Consider the following 10,268-nt stretch of genomic DNA (forward strand, 5'->3'; position numbering starts at 1 on the left):
CAGCTGTGGGCTGTAGTGATCTGCAGGAAGCATGAGGCATTCACGGTAACCCTCCCTTTTCTTAATAATTCATGCAAGGTGTGTTGGCCCAGCACCAAGCACCAGGCCTACGACTACTACTAAGTTGGAAGGGGAAATCTGCAGCGCCTCTGAAGGTGACAAGTAAATGAGCAAACCGGGGGCACTGATGTTTCTCATTCCCATTTTTTTTGTCTTAGATACATATGGAAAACTCTTTCTCCTCAATTCTGTGGGTCAAGAGATGTCCCGCTGCAAGACATCCATTCGCCGTGGGCAGCCCAATCCTGTCTATAAGGAGACCTTTGTTTTCCCGGTGGCCCTCTTTCAGCTCTCCGATGTCACCCTGATGATCTCCGTTTATAACAGGCGCACTATGAAGCGTAAAGAGATGATTGGCTGGATCGCTCTGGGCCAGAATAGCAGCGGAGAGGGGGAGCAGGATCACTGGGAGGAGATGAAGGAAACCAAAGGCCAGCAGGTGTGCAGGTGGCACGTGCTCCTGGAGTCCTAGGCTTGCGGCCAGCATTGGTGTACCATGTCCACCTCCGTCCCCTGTGTTGCTGATGAGCGACACCAAGTCAGTGCCTCCTGGCAAGGGTTTCGGGCTTCTAAACAGAGATTCTGCTAACCCCTAGGACATCTGAGTGGGAGATTCTTTGGGTTTCTCAGATGTTTGATTTGGATTTAACTACTGTAATTAAACCCCCCACATGTACGGCCAAGTGTAATATATGGAAATGTTATCACAGTTCAGACCTCTGATGATGAGTTAGCTTGTGATTGTTAAGTTTTGCTTCAGACTAGGAGAGGAAGCTCCTCCTGCTTTCCCTGTTGGCTTAACGAGTAGCCTGAGATGGCAAGGGAGCTGTAACATGTAGCCACTTAGGTGTATGAATAAGAATTTTCTTAATATGGTGCAATACCCACCCAAATCCAGAAATGAATCAGATGCTGAGGTTCGTAGAAGAATGTACGTGCAACTCCTAATTCCTTATTTCACATTTTTCTCTTTATCAAAAAAACCCTGTTTACCAAAAAAGTAACTATTGTACCTTGCACTGATAAAACAAATTTGTATTAATACCGCTTTTATCTCACATATATCATGGTTTCTATGGGATTTGTTTAGATGTGTCATTTTGAAGATGGAAAAGAGTTCAGAAACTACCATTGTAAGACAACTCGTCTACGTTTGAGTACGTAAGATTTCAAACTTGTAACTTTCAAGGTTCTTATGCTTTCTCGCCTAATAAATTCTTACAGAAAGAGATAAAAAACCGAAAACCCTCTCTTAGTCATAGATTTATTGATTTTTCTAGTGTTCTTTGGATTGTTTTTTCTATATTGAATTATCTATACTCAGACGTGTGTTTTGAATGTACTCCTGCATGTAAACCATGTTTGTTTTTAATGCACTGCTTTCCATCCTTCGAGTATGGTAAATTGCATACGATGGGTCTTTATTACCTATTGATTTGATTCTTCAATATGAACATGTTATAATATGAATGAAGAAATAGTCTCAGTTTGTATGAAATGACACTCAGTTTTTCTTTGAGCATTTCAAGTGCCTATACCTGTCATTTTTATGGCATTTGCAACAACATATATTAGTTGCTATTTGCATTCTGGGCACGTGCGGTCCAGAAGAACACTGGTCTTACATGGTTATAGCATGGGGTTTACTTATGATTTACTTCACACACTTATACAGTGTGTTTGTTTTATTTTTTCATAGGCCTGAGCTCTTGATTTCAATTACTTTAAATCGGCAGTAATAAAAAACGGGGGAGGGGAGGAGTGTGTGTACATTTAACCCTGTGCCCGGGTGCAGCTCTTCTGAGCAATTGCTCAGTTGCTTATTTTTAGCTTCTCTGCTTCACTGTTGACTTTTTCCTGTCTGTGAGAAGAGTGATAGCTAGTGACGGCTGTATACAGTTAAAACACACAACTCCTCCTCAGCTCTGCATTTTGACAGATTGTAAGCGTGGGCTGTAACACTTGAAGAACATGGTTCTCTTTTGCAGCGCGGAATGGTTACCCTGACAAGCCCAGAGGAGGGCACAGGATAACTTTACTATGATTTCAGGGCTTGATCTTTCAAAGAAATGACTTTATATGGAAGAATCATAATGTGTAAAATAAATGAATATCTTGATTTCTTTTCAGGTCAGGAGGGTTTCACAGAGGCTGTTCTGTCATTAGGAATAAGTATTAAACCCCGGCTCCTTTGGGGGTTCTACGGACCTTTCTCAGGGAGACCACCAAGTGCTTCTCCAGCATGATAGCCACTAACTGCTGAGTGGCCTTTGCAGTGTGGCTAAGTCACTGCCTAGAACTGAGTGCGATCGATGAAGTGTGGCACAAAGGATCAGCTTTTCACACCCCTTCCTCTCTTTACGCCTTGTGTGTAAAGGGAAGCAGAGCCGCCTCTTACGCTCTCCTTTATGTGGTGACATAATAGCAGCATTCACGTTCAAATTTACATTTGAAAAAAATCTGTATATATTGTACAGACAGCCCTGCGTTTCCCCTCATATCCTCCTCTTTGCGGCTGCTGCACCCCTGAGTCGTGGTGCCCAACAATCACCTGTACTTCCCTGACCCAGCCATTCTTCAGGTTTTGCGGCTGGTGCCGTGGAGATACCCCTGTGCACTTGGTCCACTTTCCAGCAGTCTGCGTGTGCCACCTTTTACAGGAATATGCAGCGTTTTCAGGGAAGGGATGCCTGGAAAGCACTTTTTATTTTTTATAATTTGTACTCTGTTGGTGCTGCTCACCAGAGAGGCTGCGTGTACGTCTTGAATAGACAGCAACATTCAGCCTCAGCTGATTGTGTAAACATAAAATGCTAAAGACAAGATACGTTAAAAAGTGGGGCTGGTTTTTTTTTTTTGCCCTGATTTGAAATTCTCGTTTAGTTAGATCTTTTGATTTTGTACACTTAAACTCCCTTATTTTCTTGGCAAAGTCTAGACACAAATGCATTTAGCATGTTTTTCACTTGAGCTTTTACATCTCCGTTTGCTTTTCAAAAGAGTCATGAAAGATAATTAGTCAGTTCTGCAGTGAAAAAACCGCCTTTCCTATTTCACATAGCTGATGATTACTGTCTCCTAAGGGTCCTGATATGGAGGCAGAGCTAGCTGTTGTTGCACGAGTAGTTCTTTCATTGATTTTTCCTGAGGAGCATGCTTTTGAAATAATCCTGTTGACAGCAAATGAAGCACCAAGCTTGTGGACATCCACTTTGCGGTGTGGCTGCCTTCGGGGCATACGCGTACACAGGATCAGGAAGTGCCGGTGTCGCCATCCACACTGGTGGCTCTCGTATTCCCTGCTCCCTTCCGACTTCTGTGAATTTTTTAAATGGACCATTCACCAGGTAGCTGAACACCTGCTCTCAGCCCCTTCTCCCTCTCTGGCTCCCACTGTGGCCCACAGTTGTTTTGCTGATGCCCCATCACTGTTGGGGGTGGTGGTGGAGGGGCAGCCGTCTGTCCTTCCATGACTTAAGAAGACTTGGTGATGCCTTTGTGTGTGTTACACTTGGTATTTCACCTGCACAGAGTCTGGGAAAGAATCACCACCACATTAGCGGGGGTACAGAGAGGGCGATGTTGCTTTGCCCTTCACCTGGACGTATTAACTCTGACATCCTTCAGCGATAGTTAACTGATTTCAGACGTCAATACTCTCCTTAGTGGTAGGTGCTCGTGAGCCTGGAATACAGCTTCTGCCTCTTCAGTGAGTAGATCTCGTAATATTTTACAAATTATAGTTACCTCTTGGTTGGTCACTGTGTATCACATCAATGGCTGTACTAGATGATCGTATGTGGGAACCAAAGCACTTTTCTTTCCAAGTAAAGTATTATTTAAATAGAAGCTACCTTCAGGTTAACTGAGAGTGCTTCCCTGCAGACACTAAACTGATTTGATGGATGATTCAGTGTGGACATCAAACTAGGTTTTCCCCAAACCTGACTGTATGAAGAACATAAAAGTGAGTAGGAAGGGACGATTTATAAGTGACATAAAACCAAATAGGGGGGTATTCTTTACTGATAAATAGGACTGCAAAACACATGTGATATCTCCTCTTATTTTTTGAGGAAACTGTGCTTAAAGAATGTTCCTTCCATTCTATTGGATTCAAGAAAAAAAGAAAATGATAATTACGAAATGGTAAAAATATTTTTATTGTATTTAAAAAATCATTCATTTAGGCAAAGCTATTAAAAAAAAAAACCCCAAAGTCATAGAGCATGTGTACAGAGGAAGCAAAAAATACACGTTTAGCATCCACCAGCGTACAGTATTTATTCACGAAGAGTAAGCAAATAAACAAAAAGACATTTCAGATTGACTAGCTTTTGTTTTTTCCAAAACTTGTAGGATTCTGGTTTTCCAGTTAACGATAGGGGGGAATAAAACTGTCCTAACACAGTGAAGTTGGCACAGCTCTGTGAAGTTGGCACAGACTGTGGTCTTTGCCTGGGCTTGGATGGAACTCTGTTAACTGTGTGGCCTTAAGAAAACTCCTTAGCCAGCCTGTGTCCCAGTTTCTTCAACTGGAAAATGGAAATAATAGCTACCTCATAAAGCTTCTAAAAAGATATCAATGAAATCACAGATGTAACATGTCTAGCATGGGACCTGGCATGGAGCTAGCATTTAGTATTCCTTCTCAAGACTGTGCTTGAAGAAGAAAACATTTAAGATTTATTTTTCTTCCTTGCAAAGGTAATTGTAACACTAGAGAAAAATTAAAAAAGGATAGGCTCATAATGCCATCCTGGATATATATATATATATATATAAAATAAGTCCCATCAGGACAAGCTAATCAGAGATAACCCTGCTATGTGGAAGACGTTGAGTCTTCATAGATGCCAACTAAGGTATAACTAAGTCTTTATTTTTTTTTTATCCCTGAGTTTGGGTGGAGTACCAAACCTTGGTGCTTGTGTACATCCTGATAAATCACCCTCAAGGCCTTCCTCGCCCCATCTCTACTGTTCCTAAAGGGACAGGGTACCTGGTTGTCCCCATCAAAATTGTCAGTGAAGAGGACCATTTGACTGTATATTTCACCTTTGATCTGAAAAAGTAAAGTATATGGTGTAACACTGTGAAGACAGTTTAAAAAAAGGACAATACTTTTTGTTAACTTGCATCATATATCCACTTATAGCCTTATGGGTAAAAAGTTTTAAATGGTCCAATAACACAGAGATCAAAACTTATCTAACTCGTCACCTGGGAAGTTCTATTCAGAACCATCTATCACGGTTGCCCTTCCAAGATCCTGATGAAAGGAATTCTGGCAGTTGATAGTAACTCCTTTCTAAGATGGTTTTTGAGAGTGACTTGTTGGTGTAATAGAAAGCATGTTCTCTCGTTTCATGCTGATTCAACCCTTGAGTAAAGAGGAGTTTCCTAAGAACTAAGAAAAACCTCTGTCAACATTTGATCTGGAGAAATAGGAACAAGCCATCTCACATCCATGGTAGCCAGGCACCCGGAACAAGTCAAAGGCTGCTTGTGGTTTTAAACGTAGCATGATTCTGGGATGGAGAACTGTGAGGCTGTCCTTCCGATTCCGCCAAATTGCCAAAGTGCTGTCTCAAATTCTAGGTTTCCCAAGTTAGGAGAATAATCTCTTAGCTGAGGGCTTTCAGTGGGGAACACTTCCACATGTGGGGGAATTAAAGGGGTTGGATGGGAGGTGAGAAGGCCGGGGGATGGTTATAATAACAATTTTCCAAAATGCAGGGTCTAACCAAGAGGCTGGTGTGCACTTTCTCTTGTTGACCATATAGGTTGATTCAGAGAATCCACCTAAAATCATGTCCAGAGAATTTAAGTTACATACAAGGGGAATTACATGAATATTGTTCCTCATTAACTCAAAATGTATTCTTTGGATTTCCTCTTGTCTAGCACTGTTCTATTTGGGAGAGCAAAGCATTTAAAATCTTTTTGGAGTGCTGTGACCGCACATTGAAGCAGTCAGTCATCGTAAAAACAGTGCTTACCAGTATACAGTTGTTCAGTTGGTCTAATCACAGGCCGTAAAAGTAGAGTTCTTTTCTTTTTTTTTTTTTTTTTTGTAGAGACAGAGTCTCACTTTATGGTCCTCGGTAGAGTGCCGTGGCCTCACACAGCTCACAGCAACCTCCAGCTCCTGGGCTTAAGCGATTCTCTTGCCTCAGCCTCCCGAGTAGCTGGGACTACAGGCGCCCGCCACAACGCCCGGCTATTGTAGAGTTCTTTTCTATGAGTTCTTGGAAGAAGGTGAAACCTACTGGCTGAACTTATTGGGAAGAGCTTCTAGCAAACCCCAGATTTGCAGTGAGCCTCGGTGGCATTAGAGGAGGGATGGCCAAGGAAGGTCACAGAGTCATCATCTTTGAACGTCTTGTGAGATGGAAAAATCTGCCTGAAATGCTGACTCTGTGTAAAGAATGGAAGGGCCCAGGAATGAAGCCTTTATGGAGTTCTTTCTAAGTCTGATATTTTGGGTGCAGCCTTAAAACAGAAACAGTAACAACTCTCTGCACTTGTCCTCTTCCCCTGGGGACACTTTTCCCACATTGATTTTTCTCTGCATCATAGAAGATTTTCTCTGAGGGGTTTCTGTCTGGGTTTTGTTGAGGCGACTTTGTTTAGGCTCAGGCTGATTTCCTCTCCTACGGTGCTTGGACAGTTTTTGTTTCCCTTGAGTCACAAAGCAGCATCTTGATCCTGGACACACAGGCACAGACAATAATTACCTATATTTATAGCCACCGTGAAACCTGTGAAACAGCTTGAGGCTTTGCAGAGCGAACTCGGAGGCAGGCCTGGAAATCTGTGGCCATTCTTAGAATCCAGCCAGTGAGCGTGGCTAACTGCTCCCCCTTGCTCACTAATGCAGCTCCGTGGGAGTTTTCGCTTCATATTTTTAGTGACAGAGTTACCAGTTCTTCTCTGAGGTGATGAGAAGGCCGACTTCCCACTGGTATTGCCCCATTGATGCGTTGTTTTGGTTTCCTTCATTTTCCTGTTGAAGTATCTACCTGTTGGTTTTTATTATTTTAGTTTATCCATCAGCTATTCACTCACAAAGGCCTTTATTAAATGTAATGTGTCCCAGACTCTAGGCTAGGGGCTGGAGAACAGTGGATAAGTTAAGCAGTTATTTTTATTTCTAAATATATATTATTCAAAAAAAAAAATTTTTTTTTTTTGCAGTTTTTTGGCCAGAGCTGGGTTTGAACCCCCCACCTCCAGTACATGGGGCCAGCGCCCTACTCCTTTGAGCCACAGGCACCACCCTATTTCTAAATATTTTTATTAAAGAAAACTAGATTCTGATAAGAACTCTAGATAAACAGTAATATCCTTTATTACCCTTTAATTTTTGGCTTAATATGCATTCTCTTTACCCCTCTGGAAGACAGAGGATTTAACCAACGTAGAAGTTTTTACTCTGTCTCTAGTTAAGAAATAAATATACCATTCTTGTGATGCTTTACTAAGAATAATGTCTTCCACTTCCATCCAGGTTAATAAGAAGGATATAAAGTCTCCATTTTTTTAAATAGCTGAATAGTGTTCCATGGTATACATATACCACAGCTTGTTAATCCATTCCTGGGTTGGTGGGCATTTAGGCTGTTTCCACATTTTGGCGATTGTAAATTGAGCTGCAATAAACAGTCTAGTACAATGCCCAGTAATGGGATTGCAGGTCTAGCTTGAGTTCTTTGAGGTTTCTCCGTACTTCCTTCCAGAAAGGTTGTACTAGTTTGCAGTCCCACCAGCAGTGTAAAAGTGTTCCCTTCTCTCCACATCCATGCCAGCATCTGCAGTTTTGAGATTTTGCGATGTGGGCCATTCTCACTGGGGTTAGATGGTATCTCACCGTGGTTTTGATATGCATTTCGCATGAATCCTATGTACTCAATTTTGATATGAGGACAATTAATGACAATTAAGGTTATGGGAGGGAAGGAAAAGCAGAGAGAGGGAAGGAGGGAGGTGGGTGGGGCCTTGGTGTGTGCCACACCTTCTGGGGGCAAGGCATGATTGCAAGAGACTTTACCTAACAAATACAATCAGTGTAACCTGGCTTATTGTACCCTCAATGAATCCCCAACAATAAAAAAAAGAAGCTTTTACCCCCCCAAAAAAATTATATTATATATGGTTAAGAAAATAAAAAATAGCAAATATAAAAAAAAAAGCAAGAAATATACCTGTCAGTCCATGTTCCCCTTTGAAATAAATGAATATGTTTTGCATCTGGGGAAAGACTTTATTTTTTTTGAGACACAGTCTCTTTAGGTCAACCTGGGTAGAGTGCTGTGACATCACAGCTCACAGAAACCTCTAACTCTTGGGCTTACGCGATTCTCTTGCCTCAGCTTCCCAAGTAGCTGGGACTCCAGGTGCCCGCCACACCACCCAGCTATATTTTTGTTGCAGTTGTCATTGTTACTTAGCAGGCCCAGCCAGGTTTGAACCTCCTGCCTCAGGGTATGTGGCCAGTGCCCTACACTGAGATACAGGTGCTGAGCCCGGGGAAAGACTTTTATAATTGAAGATTGAACACTCTTTGCAAGTCAGTAGTTTGACCCTGGAAAGCTAGGTCTGTACAAACAAATGTGACAGTTTTTATGAGCTGTGCTTTAATAGTGAAAGGCGTCGCTACCCTTCCTTTTTTGGGAGAGTTAACAGGAAACAGCTGCCCAATAAAAGGGGTGACAGCATAGCCAAGCCCTGTTCATCTTTCTGCTTTCCATTAAAACTTGTCTTAGTTATTGGAAGCTATGAAATGGGTGAAGGTCGACATTCAGAGTGCCCGACCTTGGCGGACGGGCTGATGATTGTTTTCTAGTCTCAGAACACTTAAAAACCATTCTGAACCTAACACTCAATGCTTTCATTTTCTTAGCAGAAGACAAACGTAGGAGTCTTCCCAACGGATTTGTTGCTTGCATTTCTTATTGACATCAAAACTGATCACAAATATTTACTATACATATGTCAGGCCCTGCAAGTTAATTCAAAATCTTTAGTGGCCTCAAAATTCTTACTGAAGACAATTTTGTAGTGTTGCCCAGTTGATTGTTCATAATAAAAAAGGATGTATCTTTTTTTTGATAAAGACCTGGATATTTGATAAAAGATAGCGGAAGTCTGTCAGTTAAACCTCTGATTAGATGAGGAACATGTACACTAGAAGAAATGTATTTTCCTGTAATAAGTTATTTTGTACAATACAGTCACATTCCAGAGCTACATTTCTTTCTTAACATTGTTTCATTGTCAAGTTCCTTATAGCTGACACCTTGAGCCATCTTTACTAATTTTGCCACATTTCCCTGTGGACCATGATAATCTTTATTAATTCACAGCTCTGCCAAATTAGAAAGCAAGCTTTGATTATGCCACCATACCAATGCAGACACAAATTAGATTTTATTACAGTATTATGAGATACAAAGTCCTTTGCAGAATTTTTATTATAGATTTTGTTAAGTTTGTAAATAGGAAATTTCTATCTATACACTTTATTTAGTGACAGAGATTTCTACTACAATATTTGTTGGGGTAAGATTTGACCTGTATTTTCAGGAAAAATCATAATGGTCTTTGTGAGCTATTTAATTTTTTTTTTAAGAAATTAATAAACTTTAGAGTAGTTTTAGATTCATAGCAAAACTGAGCAGAAAATAGAGTTGCCAATATCCTGGCCTCACTCACACGTGACCTCTCCCTGTAAACATCCAGCCACAACAGCACACTTGTTACATCAATGATCCTACATTGACAGGTGATTATCATCCACGGTGCAGAGCTGACACCACTCTTGGGGGTGTATGTTCTATGGGTTTTGACCAATGTATATCCACATGTGCCGCTGTCGTATCACACAAAAGATCTTCACTGCCCTAAAAATCCTCTGGGCTCTGTCTATTCATTTCTCCCTCTTCCCTAAGCTTTGATCTTTTTACTGTCTCCATAGTTTTGCCTTTTCCAGAATGTCTTATAGTTGGAATTGTACAGTCCGTAGCCTTATTCTTGTTGGCGGTTTTTTTGTTTGTTTGTTTTTTGCAGTTTCTGGCAGGGGCTGGGTTTGAACCGGCCACCTCCGGCATATGGGGCCAGTGCCCTACTCCTTTAAGCCACAGGCGCCACCTGGCTTTGTTTTTTTTTTTTTGTTCCACTTGGTAAAATGTATTTACATTTCCACC

General features: G+C 41.4%; 1 protein-coding gene across 4 annotated transcripts in view; it reads left to right on the top strand.

Annotated features, from left to right (window-relative positions):
• Positions 1 to 8,009, top strand: part of SYT16 (synaptotagmin 16) — a 453,110-nt gene extending 445,101 nt beyond the window's left edge. For all 4 annotated transcript variants that reach the window (XM_053603184.1, XM_053603183.1, XM_053603181.1 and 1 more), the window contains one exon: positions 219 to 8,009. In XM_053603184.1, the coding sequence (XP_053459159.1) occupies positions 219 to 532 (314 nt within the window). In that variant the 3' untranslated portion in view covers positions 533 to 8,009. The remainder of the gene's footprint in view (positions 1 to 218) is intronic.
• The last annotated feature ends 2,259 nt before the right edge of the window (positions 8,010 to 10,268 follow it).

The sequence above is a fragment of the Nycticebus coucang genome, chromosome 9, assembly GCF_027406575.1.
Source record: "Nycticebus coucang isolate mNycCou1 chromosome 9, mNycCou1.pri, whole genome shotgun sequence".
NCBI classification, from domain to species: domain Eukaryota; kingdom Metazoa; phylum Chordata; class Mammalia; order Primates; family Lorisidae; genus Nycticebus; species Nycticebus coucang.